The sequence below is a fragment of the Macrotis lagotis genome, chromosome 7, assembly GCF_037893015.1.
Source record: "Macrotis lagotis isolate mMagLag1 chromosome 7, bilby.v1.9.chrom.fasta, whole genome shotgun sequence".
Taxonomy (NCBI): Eukaryota; Metazoa; Chordata; class Mammalia; order Peramelemorphia; family Peramelidae; genus Macrotis; species Macrotis lagotis.
The window spans coordinates 151,793,283-151,812,771 of record NC_133664.1 but is presented as its reverse complement, the minus strand read 5'-3'; the positions used below and the strand labels follow the sequence as shown (position 1 = coordinate 151,812,771).

At 35.9% G+C, this 19,489-nt stretch overlaps 1 protein-coding gene across 2 annotated transcripts in view; it reads right to left on the bottom strand.

Annotated features, from left to right (window-relative positions):
- The window catches only part of COG5 (component of oligomeric golgi complex 5), a 351,259-nt gene that overhangs the window by 38,839 nt on the left and 292,931 nt on the right, over nucleotides 1–19,489 (bottom strand). For both annotated transcript variants that reach the window (XR_012470105.1, XM_074193933.1), the window contains exons 15-16: nucleotides 4,132–4,242; nucleotides 2,245–2,307 (exon numbers count right to left, since the gene is read on the bottom strand). Coding sequence is in view for 1 of the 2 variants with exons in the window: in XM_074193933.1 (XP_074050034.1) it covers nucleotides 2,245–2,307; nucleotides 4,132–4,242 (174 nt within the window). In the remaining variant the exon portion in view is untranslated. The remainder of the gene's footprint in view (nucleotides 1–2,244; nucleotides 2,308–4,131; nucleotides 4,243–19,489) is intronic.

Genomic DNA, 19,489 nt, shown 5'->3' with positions numbered 1-19,489 from the left:
GACTGACTTTTCAACAAGTTCTTGGCTTCTCTGGTGGCAATAGAACCATAAGGCATTTGAATGGAAATATGTTAATTTTAGCAAGACAAACACCAGATTTGAGGGGGTAGGGGTGGGGGGGTGTTGGGGATGTGGGGAGTGAAGAAATGATTATAAAGATCATGTGGACAATGGGATTTGGGATCCTGGGTCACAGCTTCAACTTCAGGTTCTTATTCAGAGATGCATTAATCTCTAATGAAAATCATTACAGTTTTAAGTGGAGGAAGTAGAAACAACAGGGAACTGTTATAAGTCCTGGGTTTAAATCAGGACTTTGACCCTATAGATGCAGGGAAAGATGAAGAGAATTGTGAATGTAGAAATTGGGTGGAGATATAAATTGAGTACCACCTACTCTTGAGATGTAAATTGACTAGAAGTAGAGAATGATGATTGTTAACAGAAACAATTGTAATCTTAAAGGCTGCTTAGGTGGAGACCCCATTCTGGATATACCATTGATTGTTTAATATAAAATTTGACTTCACCCTCTACCTAATTCCTGGTCCAGTAAGAGAAAAGGAGTTCACCTTTTGCCCTCTGGGTTGAACTCCAGCTCAAGGCCCCAGTCTTCTCTGATCTGTGGCCCAGTCAATGCTGCTTGGCTGTTCTTTTCTCTCTCTCTCTCTCTCTCTCTCTCTCTCTCTCTCTCTCTCTCTCTCTTTCTCTCTCTCTCCCCCCCCCCATGTCTTGTAACTTTTTAAATAATTTTTTATTTTATTTCCAACCTTGCTTTCCCAAGTCTGAATAATGATTGCTCATAGGCAGAACCAAACCCAAGTAGTCAGAGGCTACTTGGTAAAAATAGCTTTACTACTCTGAACTTCAATTTCCACCTCTATAAGATTAGGGGGCTGTACCAGATGATTTCTAAGACCTTGTTCCCATTGAAGACTCTGTGACTGAAGATGTTCAGGTTGGTGCAATCCACTTTGCAAAAATTATGTGCATGCTCCCTCTGGCACCATTCACTCTACAGACACTAACTCTACAAATTTTCATTGTTATGGACAACAGTAATCTATACTTAGAGTTCACTATATGGGCAATTCCCTCTCAACAATGCAATTTCCTCTCAACAATGCAATGTAAATGCTCTAAACCAAATGGGATCAACCACAACAAATCACAGACATGAACCCCCCCCCCCATACACACACACATACACACACAATGAGGATAAGAAGGAATCAGTAATCCAAAGCAGTCACGATTTGAGTGTCCCTCACATTGAGGCAGTTTAAGCAGCCATGAAGCTCACAGTGAGTACTTCAAAATTTTAAGTCCTTGACATTTGTATTAAGGGCTCCAAAACTGGTTGATGAAGAAAATGAGGATCCTATGGAATTTCCTTTTTGTTTGTGCACAGATCAGCATGGAGAGGGAAAGGAATAAGTATTTATCCAGTTCCTATTATGAGCCAGGTACCTTAGACCTTTTTACCTTATCTCACCTGATCCTCACAATAACCCTGAGGGTTAAGAGCTAGGATTATTCCCATTTTGCAGGCCAGGAAATCAAAGCAAAGAGAAGCCAGAGGATCTGACCAGAGTCACAAAACTAATTTTAAAGTGCCTGAGAATATGCCTATGATTCTTTGCCTGTTCTCTTCATTGTGTTACTTAGCTGCTTCCAGTGGCAGACAAATTTCACTCCAACTTCATCTTCATTCTACCACAATACTCAAACACTAGGTCTTTTCTTTTTGGAAAGTCAGTTAACATTATTTATGCATATTTCTATTAAGGCATATTTAATGAAAAGGAGTGACTTGGGGGCTTGAGGTTTCCAAGAATACTTCATAAATTTCTTTATGGGGTGGCTAGGTGGTGCAGTGGATAGCGCACTGGCCTTGGAGTCAGGAGTATCTGAGTTCAAATCCAGCCTCAGACACTTAATAATTACCTAGCTGTGTGGCCTTGGGCAAGCCACTTAACCCCATTGCCTTGCAAAAAAAAAAAATTAAAAATAAATAAATAAATAAATTTCTTTATCAAAATGAAGCAAAATAGGAATTTTACTATGTGGATTTTCACCTTGCAGAAAGGTTTTTCCAGAAGAGGTTTTGTTTATAAACCAATGGTGTGTTCTTTTAAACTTTTAAAATGAGTTTTTAATGTCAAGTAACTCAAAATAGTATTCCTAACTTATGTCTAAATTAGCAGGTAAGTAAATATTAAAGAATAAATTAAATTATTTTACCTTTAGGGCTGAAGCTATTGTTTCCTCTGCTGTTGCTGGGAATGAACTCTGGTTGGAAATTACCTAAAAAAGGGTTTTAATCAAAGCAAAACCTTGTTAAAATCATTAGAGCCTGCCAACATTTGGATGTGACCAGAAAATAACAAAAGACTCTCAAGATCACATAGTTAAGTTATACTCATTATTTTTGAGACATTTCTCATAATATTTCAAAAATCCATTTGGATTTTTTTAAATATACAGGTTATTTTAAATACAGTATGTGGCACATCAAAGAATGAAAAATATCATGAATACTAAATATTTTTTCTTATATTCTTTGTAGTACAGAATGTCACATGACAAAAAAAAGAAAGAAAGAAAGGGGAAAAGACATAGAGAAGAAGAAAAGAGAAAAAGAGGGAAGGGGAAAGAGTGAGAGAAAAAAGAGAAAATCAATGATTCAGCTTCCCAGGGGGAATTTGGAATGGAATCTAATTTTCAAGAAGTCCTAAAAACACAAATGCCAGACATTTCACTTTTTACAAATCAATACAAAGCATTATAAAAAAAAAACTAGAGAGTATCAATAGAGACAATTAAATTTGCTTCAACAGGACCTTGCATTGCCTCTGGTTCTCTAGAATAACAATGGGCTGGTATAAAAAAAATACAATCTTGGGGTTGTAGGGGTTTTTGTTGCTGTTGTAATTTGTTAAAGAAATAATAATTTTACATATTTTGCTTAGTATTCAAAACATACCTTTTGTAAAATGACTAACTCAGAATAAGAATTATCAAAGTATAAAGAATCTTTAAACAATAAAGAATCTCTTAAATAACCTGAAACGTAGCTACTATTTTCTAAGGCAAAAACATGAGAATATCATTTAACTTATAATTTTTTCAGGTTTCTTAAACATTTCAATTTTTTCCTAAAGAACATACTCTACAAGGTTTGGTTGAATAAAAACTGTTCATATTGTTACCATCAATGGTATCATAAGGTCTTCATATTTTAACTTAAGCCAGAGTGTCCTTCTTTCTCAGGAGTCAGTAGTTCAAAATATATTGGATAATATATATGTAAGTTAAAGATCAATCAATAATTTATAATATGATTATTATTAATAGGAAAAATATTCAATCATATCACCCAAGGAAGGTGAAAAGAACATACTACATATTTTTAGACTTGAAATGAATCTATTTAAAGCTAATCACTGGAAAGAAGAGCGTGAAATTTCAGTGACTTAAATGCCATTTTTGACAATCAATGAGAAATTGCCTTATTCTGATGAAGGGCTCAAATAAATTCTCATTTTACCATAGATTAATGTCAAATTAGTCTCTCCTAGACCAAAGTCAAATTTTATTCTTCACAGAATCACAGATTTATGAGCTATTAAAGGAATTGAACCTACAAGGTCTTATAGCCCAATTTTCTCATTTTATAATTGAATAAGCTGAGGCTCAGAGGTTAAATGACTTTCCCAAGATCACAGAGTTGGTAAGCAAGAGAGACAGAAATTTTACATTGTTTTTTTGTTTACATAGCCAACATTTATCCCATTTTATCACAACAGGAAGCACATTTGATTAATTTTTAATAACTTATATGATATAAACTAAATCAACACTCATGCATAAGGATCTTAACATCTTTTTTTGTTGTTAAAATGAAAAAAATACTGTATAGCTAAAAGGCTATGCCTATAATGAAAGATCAGCCTATTGAAGACTGTTTTTCCTAATATAAATTTTTTGTTATTTATAATTATTGTACTTTCACATTAGTATAAAAAAAAACCACCTAAGAATTCATATGTTCTTTCAGTCTGGGGGAAAGGAAAACCTGAGGCAAAATCAAAAGAGCTTAAGAGAAATGAAAGAATAAATAAAGCTTACCTTCATAACTGACTGGTGTAACTTGTATAATGAATTAACTACTGCTACATTCCTTCTCTGTCCTTCTGTAAGAGGACCAATCACCTGACTTGCTTCTCCTTGTGTGGAGAGCTGTAATAAATGAGTACATATAAAAATGGTTATGACAAGTTGACAGATCCTTAACCTTAGAACAAATCAGTATCATGAATCAGTGAGCTTGTTAATTATGTAAGAATCTAAAACAGTTATATCTTTGAACTGAGAGAAGTCCTAGATATGTATTAGCAAAGATGGGTCTAGAAATGTAGAAACAGAACTAGATATGGTACACATAAAGAAATACCTAGGAAGTCTCCACTAGATGGTGTGACATCCCTCTAATAATTCCCCCAATAAGGAGCTACAGCAGTAACCAATATGGCTAGTATAGTATATATTGGCTACTATTCTAAGAAAGCATATGTCATTAGGCCAATTATACATATACCTGTCTTTAATATGTATTACATGAATTAGAAACTTAGAATTTTTTTTTTTAATTTAATGTTAAGGGGCGGCTAGGTGGCGTAGTGGATAAAGTACCAGCCTTGGAGTCAGAAGTACCTGGGTTCAAATCCGGTCTCAGACACTTAATAATTACCTAGCTGTGTGGCCTTGGGCAAGCCACTTAACCCCATTTGCCTTGAAAAAAAAATTAATGTTAAGTTTAGGGAACTACAAACTAAATATTGTAGAGCATTATTTTCAGCTCTAGGCTGAACTTTTCCCCCCATTTAATAACATTTTCTTCCCCTCTTCTCCTCAAACTCTTTTACTGAGGAAAAAGAAACCATAATTCTCATAACAATTACACATCAGATTCTAAAAACATGGATGGATTGGAGCAGTGTTGTATAACTCAAACAGAAGTAGGTTGCATATTAACTTAGAAAATCACAAATTGGGGTAGTTAGGTGGTGCAGGGGATAGAGCACCCAGTCCTGCAGCCAGGAGGACATGAATTCAAATCCAGCCTCAGGCACTTAATAACTACCTAGCTGTGTGACCTTGGGAAAGTCATTTAACCCCACTGCCTTTGCAAAAACCAAAAAGAAAAAAAGAAGGTAGCAGGTAGTGCACAATGGATAATGTGTTGGACTTGGAGGAAGACTTGAATTAAAATCTGGCCTGACCCTGGGCAGGCTTAAGTAACCCAGTTTGCCTCAGTTTCCTCATCTGTATAATGAAATAGTGAAGAAAATAGCAAACCAGTGCTGTAATCTTTGCCAAGAAAACCCCAAATGGGGTTAAAAAGAGTTGACTGAACATCAATATTTTTATTTATTATGTTAAACATTTCTCAGTGACATTTTGATCTAGACTAAATATTGCTGGTGAACAAGAATCTAACACTTCTGGGCTACAGAAAATTCAATGGAAAGCTATCCAAATGGTAAAGGATCTCAAACTCATTGAAGAAACTAGGGATGTTTAGCCTAGAGAAGAGAGTAGTAGAGGTGGGTAGCAAGGGAATGACTAGTATTTTGATAGTGTTCCATATAAAAGGGATTAGACTTGCTTTGGCCTACAGCCACTTGTACCTTACTAAACCCCAAGCTTGGATTACTCTCACATATACACATACATATACACACTGCTTGAAGAAAGTTGGAAGAAATCACACAATTGGGCTGATTTCATCCACTACAAATTTCTGATTTCTGATCTCAATTAGCTCCTCTTGGTAGTAAAGTAATCTCTTTAAATAATGCTTTCATCTCCCTCACCACATCTAAACCACTTCTCTCCTCAAACTACTTCAGCCTCCCCTACCCTCTTGGCAGAAGACTTCACATTACACTTTACTGAGAAAATTGAAGCCATTCATGAGGACCTCTCTCTTCTGTGCTTCTCCCAACCTCTTCACATCATCTTTTGTTATCTCTTCCTTTACTCCAGTCTTTCATTATACAGTTTGTAAGAAGGGGAAAAAGAGAAAACCCAGCTCCTTTGCATGTGCACTTGATTCCAATCCATTTTCTCCAACAAACTGCCCCCATTACTCTCCTTTTTTTTCCCTTTCTCATCTTCAATATTTACACAAAATAAGTGCTGAATAAAGATTTCATTCATTTACTCATTCACATCTCCCAATCTACTGGTCTCTTCCCTAAGAACAAACACACCAAAGTCTGACAACATCTTTACTATACCCTGACATTCCCTCAAATTATTATCTGGCATCTCACCTATATTTCTCAACCAAACTACTTGAAAAGGTGGTTGATAATCATTGTCTCTAATTCTCAACTAACTCAATTCTCAACCCTTTGCAACATGGCTTCCTACCTAATCATCCAATTGAAATTGCTCTTTCCAAAGTTATTGTTGATTTCTTAAATGCTGAATCTCATGCCCTTTCTCAATCCTAATCCTTATAGACCTTTCTGTGGCATCTAACAATTACTGACTAAACTTTCCTCCAAAATAATTTCTCATTTCCAGGTTTTCACAATACTGCTCAATCCCAGTTCTCCTCCTTATGATTGTTCCTTTTCAATATCTTTTGCTAAACCAATCAAGAAACATTCATTAAACTGTAACCATGTGCCTGGCACTGGGTCATAAACCACATCATGTCTTGGGTCCCTTTTTTCCTTCTCTCTCTTTACATCTCTCGTGGGCTGACTTCAATAACTCCCAACTTAATGCAGATGGATCTAGGTTCTCTATATCCCATCCTAGTGTATCTACCAACCCTAGGCCTACATCACTAATAGTCTACTAGGTATGTTCCATAGGCACCTCAAAGTCAATAATGTGTAAATAGAACTCATTTTTGACTCTCCCAAGTTTATCCATCTTTTTTTTTTTAGGTTTTTGCAAGGCAAGTGGGGTTAAGTGGCTTGCCTAAGGCCACACCACTAGATAATTAAGTGTCTGGGACAGGATTTGAACCCAGGTACTCCTGACTCCAGGGCGGGTGCTTTATCCACTACGCCACCTAGCTGCCCCCTATCCATCTTTCAAACTCCTCCATTACTGTTTAAGGTCACCACCATCTTTGTACATCTTCCCAGGTCAAAAGTTGTTTCATTATCCATTCCTCATTCTGTCTCACTCTCATATTTAATCACCTGAAATATTTTGCTGTTTATATTTCCATGATATTTCTTATATCTGTTCCCTTTTCTCTACATAAAAACCCCATCCTAGTTCAGAGCCCTATTACCTCCTTTCTAGATCATTTCAATAGTCTGTTAATTAGCCTCTGGGCCTCAGACTTTTCTCCATTCCATCCCCCTCCTAAGTAAATTCCAGTGGTCAAGTTGGAGCTTAAAGGTCAAGGAAGAGGGTAATGTTTAATAAGGCTGTAAAAACAGGGCAGGGTCAGGTCCTGGAGGGCTATAAACACTGAATGGAGAAGTTTTATTTGATCATAGTGGCAGCAGAAGCTCAATGGAAGCTTTCTTATCCTGGCTGTGTCCATGGCCTCAAATGTATTCCCTACCTTTTGGAATTTTACTCTTCCTTCAGAACACAGCTCAGGTACTATGCTGTGGATGAAGCTTTGCCTGGTCTCCCCAGTTTCTAGAATTGTTTCTCACTACTAAGGTTACCTTGTATCTTCTTTTAACTTATCTGTAAATGCAGGCTCTGACCTTAAAAAACCTTGAGGGCAAGGACTAGTTCAATTTATTTGGTAGCGTTAAGTGTTTAGCAGGATGCCTAGCTTATAGTAGGTGCTTAATAAGCACATTTTAATCAAACATTCTGTTTAGTCTTAGAGGCAGAATATAAAACAAAGAATAGAATTTCTTTGTAGAGAGGCAAATTTAAGTTTAATGTCAGGAAAAGTGCTTAAATTAAGGGTACCTAAAAGTGGAATGGGAGTCCCTCGGAGCCAGTGGCTTCCCCTTTACTGTAGTTCTTCCAATCAGAGTTGGCTGACTACTTGGGTATGTTTTAGTTAGGATTTTTTTTCAGGTATAAATTAAACTAGATAGTAAAGTTTCTTTCAACTGCAATTCTGTGATTCTAAGAAATATAGTTATTAGCCCTCATTTATACCCCTAAAATGTAGGCTTATATTTCTCAGAAGAAAACTTCAAGAATGTTAGAAGCTTGTCCAAGGTCATGCCATGTACGGGTGAGCAGGTGTGTAGGTATTAAGAACTTGTAACTTCTGACCTCTAGTCCACTTCTAAATGCATGAGTTTTAGGGAAGAAGATTAAATGCTTGACTAAGTTAAATCTAAAACTGACAGACAGACCAAGGGCAAAACAAACAAACAAACAAAAAACAACATTAAAGCCCTGAAAATATTTAAAAATTGATCATATTTTGATTTAATATTTGTTAATATTATTTAAAAGGTAAATGACACCTGCTCAGGAAAAATAAATTAAAAAACCTCAGAAATTTTGTTCCATAGATGCTGATGTGCTTACAAAACTATTAAGTACTGGATTAGTTGCAACTGACGGAAAAAGCTTTTTAAAAATAAATAATTTCTTTTTATGGTGAAAAAAAATCATGCTTTTCCTTGGTTACCTTTATAATAATTTACACTCTAGTTTTTGCTTGGCAGCTACCTAATAGACTTACTTTTGTGATTATGGGTTATTCCCTTATTAAACTGTAAGGTCGATGAAGGCATAGTTGTATCTTTTAAAAATAATTTTATGCCCCTTGACATCCAGCACAAAGCTCTCTACACACAGAAAATGATTAATAAATATTTGAAAGGATAAAGGAGATAAGAAAATTATTCATTAGATTATTACAAAAAATAAATGTTTATAATAATAAATATTCAAAAATATATGAAAATTTTCACCTCATTTTAATATAACTAATTCTAGATTACATATTATAATAATGGGATAATATTAACAAATATAATTTTAAGATTTTTTAAGTTAAAAAATTGCTAAGTGCTATTGTTATTGTTCAGTTATTTCATCCATATCTTTTTCTTCATGATTCCATTTGAGGTTTTCTTGGCAAAGATAATGGAAAGGTTTTGCCATTTCCTTCTCCAGATCATTTTACAGAAGAGGAAACTGAGGCAGAGTTAAGTGTCCAGAGCCTCACAGCAAGTAAATGTCTGACTTCAGGTCTGGCACTCTATCTGTACCACCTAGCTGCCTCTAAGGGCTGTTAAGACAGTTTTAGATGGATATTTCATTAGTATCTCAAAATTAGTATATCCAAAGTAGATTATCTTCCTCGCTAAATCCATTCCCCTCTAAACTTTCCTTATTTTTTGTCTTTTTTATTACTAAATTCTAATATAGTATTTTACATATAGGATGTTTAAATTTTTATTGCATTGAATGCATAGAACTTGACAAATATTCCCATCCGTCCCCTAATTTTACCTTTCCCACCCATTTCCTGTCTCTACTTCTCCCATCCCATCATCCTTTCTTCATATTTGAGCCTAGTATTAAGATAAAATGCACAAGGGGCAGCTAGGGAGCATAGTGGATAGACCACCAGCCCTAGAATCAGGAGGACCTAAGTTCAAATTTGACTTCAGATACTTAGTAATTACCTAGCAGTGTTGGAAATGGCAAAGCTAGGGAAAGTCTCTAGGATTTATAAGTAGGAGATTGTATTATGTCTACAATTGCTTAACCTAAAGTATACCATTTTTATGCTTAACTTTTGGCAACCCCCAGAGGTCACTCTGCTTCTAGTTCCAGAATCTCTGTATCTATTAATCAATTCAACCCCATCAAACCTTTTACCTGTTGAAGTTCTTTAACCTATGGAACCATCTACAACATTTTGAAACTGAGGAGCATCCAAATTCCTACTATGAGACTGGAGAAGGATATATTTTTGGCATTCCAAGAAACTATGGGTTTTTCCCATGAATAGTTTTATATATAGTACTTAAGATTGTTTTGTATCATACTTCAGGTATGTTTTGAGCTAAAGATAACTTTTATAGAATATCCTTTAAAATCCACAATCATGGGGCAGCTAGGTGGCTCGGTAGATAAAGCACTGGCCCTGGAGTCAAGAGGACCTGAGTTTACATCCAGCCTCAGACACTTAACAACTGCCTTGTTATGTGACCTTTGGCATGCTCCTTAATTCCATTGCCTTAAATAAAAAAAAAATCCATAATCATTTTTATGGCAAGGCTTATATGGGAAAGTGTTCTGAAATCTAAATAACCAACATATTTAGAACACAATGTATTTAAAAGTTGGAGTTGCCTTTAGTTTGCTGGGAGAGAGGCAGATGTTAATTAGTCATTAGTATAAACTAACAATCCATATTTTAGGTATTGTATCTGAATTTAGAGAAAGAATAGATCACACCAAATACCTTTAAATAATGACTCTCACCAAATTCTAGAGTGGCAGAAACCACAAAAGACTGAGGGAAACATCTTCCAGCCCCAGGCAGTTGGAAAATCTAGGGGAAGGGCCTGTTGCACTGGGATTAGAGAGGGTCACAGCAGAGCCCAGGCCACACTGGAACAAACTGGCTCTAGCCATCCAGGGTCAGATCCCAGGATGCCTGGGTCTATGGCAATGGTAGTGGTGTTTTCCAGACCTCTTAGTGCAGGGATTGCCAAGGACAATTGAAAAGCACAGCAAGAAAACTGCTGCTCCAGGGTGAGAGGAGAGCCTAGTCTAGTTCAGGGCTGAGCACAGCTCCAGTCCCCTGGGACTAGGCACAAGTCAAGGGAGCCACCCAGCAGCTATTTCCAGAGCACTTAGCCCATGGATGGTAAGGGGGTAGGGAGAGACTGCAGAGATCTCTCTGCTATCCCTGAGATAAGACTCTGTGGCTTCACTCATCCTCACAGCTAGATCACAGTCTGGGGTCCCAGTCTCAGGAAAAGGAGCTCTACTGCTATAGTGGAGCAAGCATAGTTCCAGGGCAGGGCAAGGTTCAAGTGGTCATCCATTGACCAGAGTACAGAGAGCAGTCAGAGCCTCTGATAAGCCCTTGGAAGAATTGGGGTCCCTAGGGAGGTATCCCTAAAAAGTTGCAAAACCCCTCAAAAGCTTGGGACAGTGCATCCTCCACCCTGGAAGCAGAGTCCCACATTAACAAAGAGTTAAAATCAAGTCATAGGCTGGAGAGATGAGCAAAAAACAGAAAAAAAAATTGACCACAGACAATTACTTTAGTCCTATGGAGGATCAAAATATACACTCAGAAGAAAACAAAAGTCAAATTGGTCTCAGGCTATGGAAGAGCTTAAAAAAAGATTTTGAAAATCAAGTAAGGGAGAGGAAAAATTGGGAAGAGAATGAGAGAGATGCAGGAAAAACACGAAAACCAAGTCAGTAGTTTGGTGAAGGAATTACAAAACAATACTGAAGATAATAAAAATCTTAAAAACTAGTTTGGATCAAGCTGTCCAAAAGGCCAATGAGGAGAAGAATGCCTTAGCAGAAGTGACCAGATGGAAAGGGAAATACAAAAGCTCTCTGAAGAAAATAATTCCTTCAAATGTAGAATGGAGCTGAGGGAAGCTGATGACTGTGAAAAATCAAGAAACAATAAAAACAAACAAAAACCTAGGAAGAAAATGTGAAATGTCCCACTGGAAAAACAACTGACTTGAAAACATTTCCAAGACAGATAAATTTAAAATTATTTGACTACCTGAAAGCCATGTCTAAAAAAAAATTTAAAAAAAGGCTAGATTTCATTTTTAGGCAATAATCCAGGAAAACTGCACTGAAATCCTAGAAGCAGAGGGTAAAATAGAAATTGAAAGAATCCACCAATCACCTCCTGAAAGAGATCCTAAAATGAAAACTCTCAGAAATATTATAGTCAAATTCCAGAACTCCCTAATCAGGGAGAAAATATTATAAGCATCCAGAAAGAAACAATTCAAATATCATGGAGCTATAGTCAGGATAAGACAAGATTCAGCAGCTTCTACATTAAGGGCTCCTAGAGTTTGGAATATGATATTCCAGAAGGCAAAATGATTTTAACAGAGAATCAACTATCCGGCAAAACTGAGCTTACTTTTTCAGGGGAAAAGATGAATTTTCAATGAAATAGAGGACTTTCAGACTTTCATGATGAAATGATCAGGGCTGAACAGAAAGTTTGATCTTCCAGAGACAAGACTCAGATAAAGTACAGAGACAGTGGACAGAAGGGTGAATCATGAGGGATTTAATAATGTTGAACTGCTTGTATTCCTTTAGAAGGAGCATATATAGACAAGGCACAGAAGGGAGTTGAATTTGAAGGTACAATATATTAAAAAAGAGTCAATGGAGGAGAAAGGAATGTACTGGGAGAAAGGGAAAGGTAAGGTAGTATGGGGTAAGTTATTTCACAAAGAATAGGCAAGAATGAGACTTTGCAATGGAGTGGAAGGGGGGAAGGTGAGGAGGAGTGAGTGAGTCTTTACCCTCATTGGGAGTAACTCAGAGAGGAAATAACATGCAGACTCAATTGGGTATATATATATCTTACTCTAGAGGAAAATAGGTCAGGAAAGGGATAGGAGAAAGGGGACAGTGGGAGGGGAGGGGTGTAGGTGATAGAAGAGAGTGAAGATTGTGGGATAAGGTAGTCAGATACAACACACTTTTGAGGAGGAGCAGAATGAAAGAAAGAGAGAATAGAATAAACGAGGGTGGATGGGAATAGGATGGAGGAAAATACAACTAGCAATAGAAACTGTGGGGGGAAAATATTGAAGGCATTTCTCTGATGGATTTATGATAAAGAATGCTATCTACCCTCCCCCTCACAAGTGTTTATTAAGAACTTAAACAATCCTTTCAAAATGGTAGAAATTAATGTATAATTTATTTTTCAATTTGTAAAAATGCATCCAATGTCATATCCTCTGGGCATAATAAAAACCTGCAGAATATAATTATTAATAGTTAATGGGCATCTTTGCCTACTCAAATAGCTACAAGTCTAAATGAAATGACAAATGTGAAAAGTAAAAAAAACACTCAACAAAAACTTTAAACCTTCTGTTTTAATATGTATATATTCTTAAATAAAACTTAATTCAAAATTTAAACAATATTTCATTATTTTTCTAAAGGAAAGGACCTGGGGCAGCTAGGTGGAGCAGTGGCTAGAGAACAGGCCCTGGAGTCAGTAATACCTGAGTTCAAATCCAGCCTCAGACACTTAATAATTACCTAGCTGTGTGGCTTTGGGCAAGCCACTTAACCCCATTGCCTTGCAAAAACTAAAGGAAGGACCTGGCATTCAAGAAGATTTCTTATCTCTAACATTAACATTCTGTATGTTGTTGGCTTTCTAAGGGCAGGGTAAGAAAGAAAGAACAGGAATAAAATAACATATGAAATTATACATACTTGTTCTATGAACCAAAATAAAAAAGCAAACCCCCCCAAAAAACCTTTTTCTGTAAAAACTCTCAACTTCAAGCTGGCCTCTTCCCTTATTTTATGAGAATATCCCCTAATACTCATGCTGCTTTTCCTAATTAGAGAGTTTCATCACTACCTCTACTCCTAATTTGTCTCTACTCATCCAATTCTTACTTGTTTTTCAAGGTTCAGTTCAAATAAATTTTCCAAAAGCACATTCCCTGATGATTCCAAACCACCACGCTGATCTCTTCCCTCTACTAAAGTCAATAATAAGCATTTATGAAGTACCTGCTGGGCAGTATTTTGAGAAGTAAGAAAACAAAGAATGGCAAAAGTAAAGGAATGAATAGGCCCTGCAATCAAAGGAGGCAACATACAAATATATATGCAAAGGACCTATATCCTACATAAATTGGAGATAATCAATGGAGTTAAATAGAAAGGCATTTAGGAAAGTTTTCTTGTAGAGAGTCAATAGACATTCATCAAGTGTCTTCTATGGGCAATGCACTGTGCTAAATGCTAGGGATACAAAGAAAGGAAAAAGACAATTCCTACTCAAGTAGTACAATGGAAGAGAAAAAAACGTAAATAACTGTACAAAAAAGCTATATACAGGATAAATAGGAAATACTTATTTAATAGTCAGGAGAAGGAAGGCACTTTTAAAATTAAGAGGAATATGGAAAGGCTTCCTGGAGTAGGCAGAATCTTGGATATTTGAAGAAAGTCAAATAAACCAAGGAAGTGGAGATGAGAAGGGAGAGTAATGTGGGTACAAGAGGCAGTAAGTGAAAATATCAAGAGGAACTTCTTGTTGAAGTTACAGGAAGGAGGCCAATATCACTGGAATGAAAAGTACATGGTGTAAAGAATAAGAAGACTGTGGGGAAAGAGGTTATGAAGAGTTTTGAACACCAGAAGATTCATATTTGACAGGAATCACTGGAGTTTATTGGGAAGGGGGCTGACATGGGGAGAACTGCAATTCAAAAAGATCACTTTAATAGTTGAGTGGAAAATGGACTGGATTGGAAAGAGATTTGTGGCTGGCAGACTGACCAGGAATCTACTGAATAGTCCATCTATAAAGTGATGGGGGAACCTGAACCAGGATGGTAGTAGTGCTAGAAGACAGATGCTAGCTTGAGAGGTGTGACAAAGGTAAAATTAAGCCCAAAACCTCCTTCCTTACTCCTGCAATGCCTGGAGGCCAGACATCTAGAATGATAAAGCAGAAAGAATAATGGATTTAGAGGACCTCATTTCAAATCTTAGCTTGACCCCTTGTTTCCTTGGTGACCAGGGGAAGTCACTCCTCTCTAAGCCAATTTCTATAAAATGAAAGGGTTGGACTAGATGATGTCTAAGGTCTCTTCCAATTATGATCCCAATGCCCTTTGTGGGAAAAAAAATCAGTCTTCCAGCTCCTCCCCAGGCCCACCTTTTCTTGCTCTATCAAATCAACACTTTGCAGACATAAGAGTTTGAAAAGGATAATTACAATCATAGACTAGAGTGGAATATAATAACATAATTATTTTCTCCCTTGAATCTCTTCCTGTTGTAGTCTTTTCATCTCTTCTTTCAATTTCTATCTCAGATGATATTTCCTCCATGAAGCTTTCTGTAATCCCAATTATTGAAAAGTGATTTTTCCCTCCTCAAAAGAAATTTTCATGTCTTTTCTAGGACTTCTCCTTTACACTTATTACATATCAAAATTATTTGCGTACATTTCATCCACCCTTTTATATTATAAACTTCTTGAGAGCAGGACTTGTGTCAAATCTATTTTTTGTATACCCTTGCTTTAGAACAGTATCCTACATGTAGTGAATGCTTAATATGCATTTCTTAAATTGAATTTGTTAGTTCTATCTTTCAAAATGGTCTCCTTCAACCATGTTATAAATGGCTTGTGAATACTCAGTCCAGAGTTATTAAAAGGGTTTTGTTTTTATTAAGAAGTCTTAATAAATGGCACACCTCTCTCAAGGAGGGGAGGGGCAAGGAATTCAGAAAATCTGAGATTTTATATGCAGTTTGAAAGGCTTTGTTACTTTCCCTTTGTGCCAATCCTTGGCTGGGATCACAATCTAATTGATATAATTCACCCCCCATACATTTTCCTCTCCCTACTCATTATACAAAGGAGCAAAAACAGCTACTTCTTTGAAAGGAGAAGGACACAGACCCTAGGTTAACTCAGAACTAGATGGGGCAAACCTGGCCTAATTTGTTTTTGATCAGATTGAGGCTAAATCTTTTGTCTTAATTCACATATCTGCCCATAGACAACTATACTGGCAGATCCCAGTCTTTGTAATGTAAACTAACGATTATCCCTTCACATTCTAGTGGAACCCAAACACCCCCATATTTCTCATGTACCAGGTCTTGTTCTTGCTGGTCTTAACTCTTTCTCTTTTTCTTCCTCTCTCTCTGATTTTGTTTGGAATGTTTGTTAAGACTGTCTTATATCTCAAATTTGTTAAAAATCTTTTTTCTTATTTTTTAACTATAGCTGTAGGTACCAAGGGTCTAAGGTAGGCACCTCTCTCCTCTCCTAATTCACTGGAGACTGCATTCAATATCCTTCCCCAAAAGGTCTTTATATTCCTTATTCCCCAGTACCAAGATAAAAAAGATTATTTCTCTTGAGTTCGTGGACACTAAAAATTTATTCAACTTGTCTTTTGTAATGTTCTGCCTGAAAAAAAAATTCTTCTCCAGATGCTCTTAACTGGCTCTGTCCTTGATGAAACTGCCCTCAAAGAATCTTTGAGTTCTTTGTATTCTTAATACTGGAACTACTCTTGTTAAGGTTCATAGAGAAAAGACCAATCAGCTTTTCCTCACAGATTGACTGAATGCCCTCCTTCTGAATTATACCCCTGGTTACCCACCCTTACCTACCATACTATTGGTTGAGATAAGATGAAAAACCATAAAAGTTTGTGGATATTTAATACCTTTCCTCTCAGATACTGATTCCAATTTTTTCTATATTTGGATACTGAATTACATGATGTCTGGGTCACAAATCCATGGTTTAGATTCATTGCATTATATGATTTTTAAGATAATTATAATCAGAACACTATCCTATCTAAACTGGTTGTAAATTGGCAAAACTTTTGGTAAAGAACCCTCTTCTGTATAATTTAGGCATTCAAGAAAAAGAGAGTAGGGGTTGAATTAGAAGATGGTTACCAAGGAAACGTTTTCTCATTTGGAAAGAAATTATCAAAGTTTTTATATATGCTCATGAAGGTTACCTTTCTTCTTTATTTTTCTATTCCTGATTTGAGTTTGTGTGTGTGTGTGTGTGTGTGTGTGTGTGTGTGACCCATGAGAAGAGGGAAAAGCTGTTGTATTTATTGAGATTAATAAGAGTTAAAAATTTTTTGCTAAGGTAAAAGTACTGGCAGGAGCATGTGGAGCCTAGTAGAAGAAGAAATTTATAAATTACAATCTACCTGAAGAGTCTTAAAGTAAATTCATCATCTTATCAACTAAACCAGTTCCTTCTGGCTTTCCTATTTTTTTTGTAGATGGTATTATCAATGTAAAAATTCCACTCAGAAAATCTTCCAGGTTACTTTAAAGGAACTGAAAAGCAGATTTAAAAGAAACAATTCTATAAAAAGTGAGAAAATAACTTAGGAATTTGTAATGAATTGTTATATTTTAAGTATAAAAGAATTAGCACCAGAGTCTATTTGTGTCTCTCACTATAATTCACTGAGGAGAGGCCAAGTCTACAGAATAAGTTCTGTTTAGGTAGATTTGTTCATAAACCCATCAGGGGCTTTTTGTCCAACACTGATGAAATTTAAAAGAAAGAAAACCCTTTAGTAGAACTTCATTGGTGAAATTAAGAAGAGCAACAATGGAAAATACATATTTCCTTTGCATATAAAGAGTGACAACATTCTGACACCCAGTTAAGAACAATTTTACTCTAACTTTTTAAAGAAATTATAATTAATCAAGTCATATTTCAATATAAATTCAATAAATTTATGTAGTCCCTCAGTCCTTTTGCATGGTGCTGAGGGAGAAAACAAAATTTTTAAAAGATCAAACTTTATGTTTAATAATGCAATTTAGATTGTTTCCTTAAATGACTTGTTTTTCTCTACCCAGAAGAATATCTGATGGATTGGGAAGGAAGAAAGGCCTCATTTCCAACCTCTAGGTCATTCTGAAGTCTGCAGCAGAACAATCAGAGAAGAACCCCAGACCAAAGGGAAGCTATAGTTGGGTTTCCCTGAACCAGCAACAGTTTCCTAAAACTCCAAATGGGGCAAGTCAGCCTGCAGTCTCACCCAAATCCAGGATGAAAACTTGTAAAGCTCAAATGCAGAGAGCAGCACTCAGACTTTGTTCAGAACCAGACAGAGTACTGTTTACACCAAAAGCTTGTAGGCCTCCAAACTGAGCTGCTCTGGAGATCCTAGAATAGCACAATGCTCAAAACCCAAGAAAGCAGCAACAGAAATAGTACAGATAGCTAGAAGAGGACCTGGCATGAACATAATGTTTGAAGCCTGGAAGAAGGCTGTAAAAATAAGTAAACAAAATGAGAATCCCATCATGATGCTGCTGGATTTCATTTTTGTTTTCAAAAAGGACCAAGAACATTACAAGGTGAAGTCTTGACTCGTACAAGAACTGGATCTCACAATTTCTTCCAGCATCATTTAAGTTCAGAAGCAGGACAAAAGACAAATCAACTACTTATTGCATAGGATTCCATGGATGAACTTGGTGTTTTCAATACCTATCTGAACTCGAAGCACTCCACAGCACTTTCTTCAGCTGGCTTCATTGACATTGGAACAAATTGTCCTCCATTCCACCAGGGGAACTCTTCTCATTCTTTCAGTAAAATCCTTCTACCTCACCTAACCCTCAATCCATTTTAGCCCATTTCTTGAAACAGTTTTATAGCTGTAGCACATGCATAACTTCTTGGAGTCACAGGTAAGAGTTGTTGTGATGACATGGATTCTCAGGATACAAATCCAGAACAAGAAAAAGATTTCAAAATTTTTACAAGCAAAGTCTCAAAGAAAAGCACAGATTGAGTATAATTTAACTAGAATTTCTGGAAAAGGTAAAGCAAAAGTTTTAAAAAATAGAAAAAGGTTTTCTTTTTAATAAATGAAATGAGCTAGAGGAAAAAATTGGAAAATAAGTGAGAGCCTTAGAAGAAAGAAATGGAAAGGGAATTAACAACTTAACAAATAGGTAAAAAAGTTTGACTTGAAAATATGAATGAATCAAATAGAAATTAATTGACTCTATGAAGCAACAAGAAATATAAAAATACAGTGAAATCAAAAGACTAAAAAAACCCAGCAAACCAATTAAGTGCTAAATAGCAAAAACAATTGATTTGGAAAACAGTTGGAAAGAAAAATTAGGAATCACTGAATTACCTGACAGCCATGGCACCTTTACCCCACCAAAAAAAAAAAGCAGCTAGACATCAAAATATAAAAAAAATCCTAACAGAAACCTGTTTAGATCTATTAAAATGAAAGGGAAAAGTATAAACAGAATGAATCACTAGTTACCTCCTTAAAAAAAATCAAAATAAAGGCTCCCAGGAACATTACCATCCAAATCTAGAGCTTCCAGGTCAAAGGAAATATATTGAAAACATTAATTAATTAATGCTAGAGATATTAATCAACACTAGAATCTTTACAAAAACATAAATTTGATAATTTGAACTAATCTGAGTTAAAACCAATATGAATTAGTTCAAAGGTTTGAATCAGTTTCTTTTTAAGGAAATTAATTTTTATAGCTTTCAAGTAGCCAGCTAGGACTAGGTCCAGAGTCAGGAAGATCTGTGTTCAAATCTAACATCATACACTTACTTTTCATAAAACTATAGATAAGCAAGTCACTTAACCTCAGTCTTCCTCAATTTTCTTAATTATAAAATGAGGATCATAATAGCATAATCTTCACAAAGTTGTTTTGGTGATCAATTGATAATATTTGTAAAGTACTT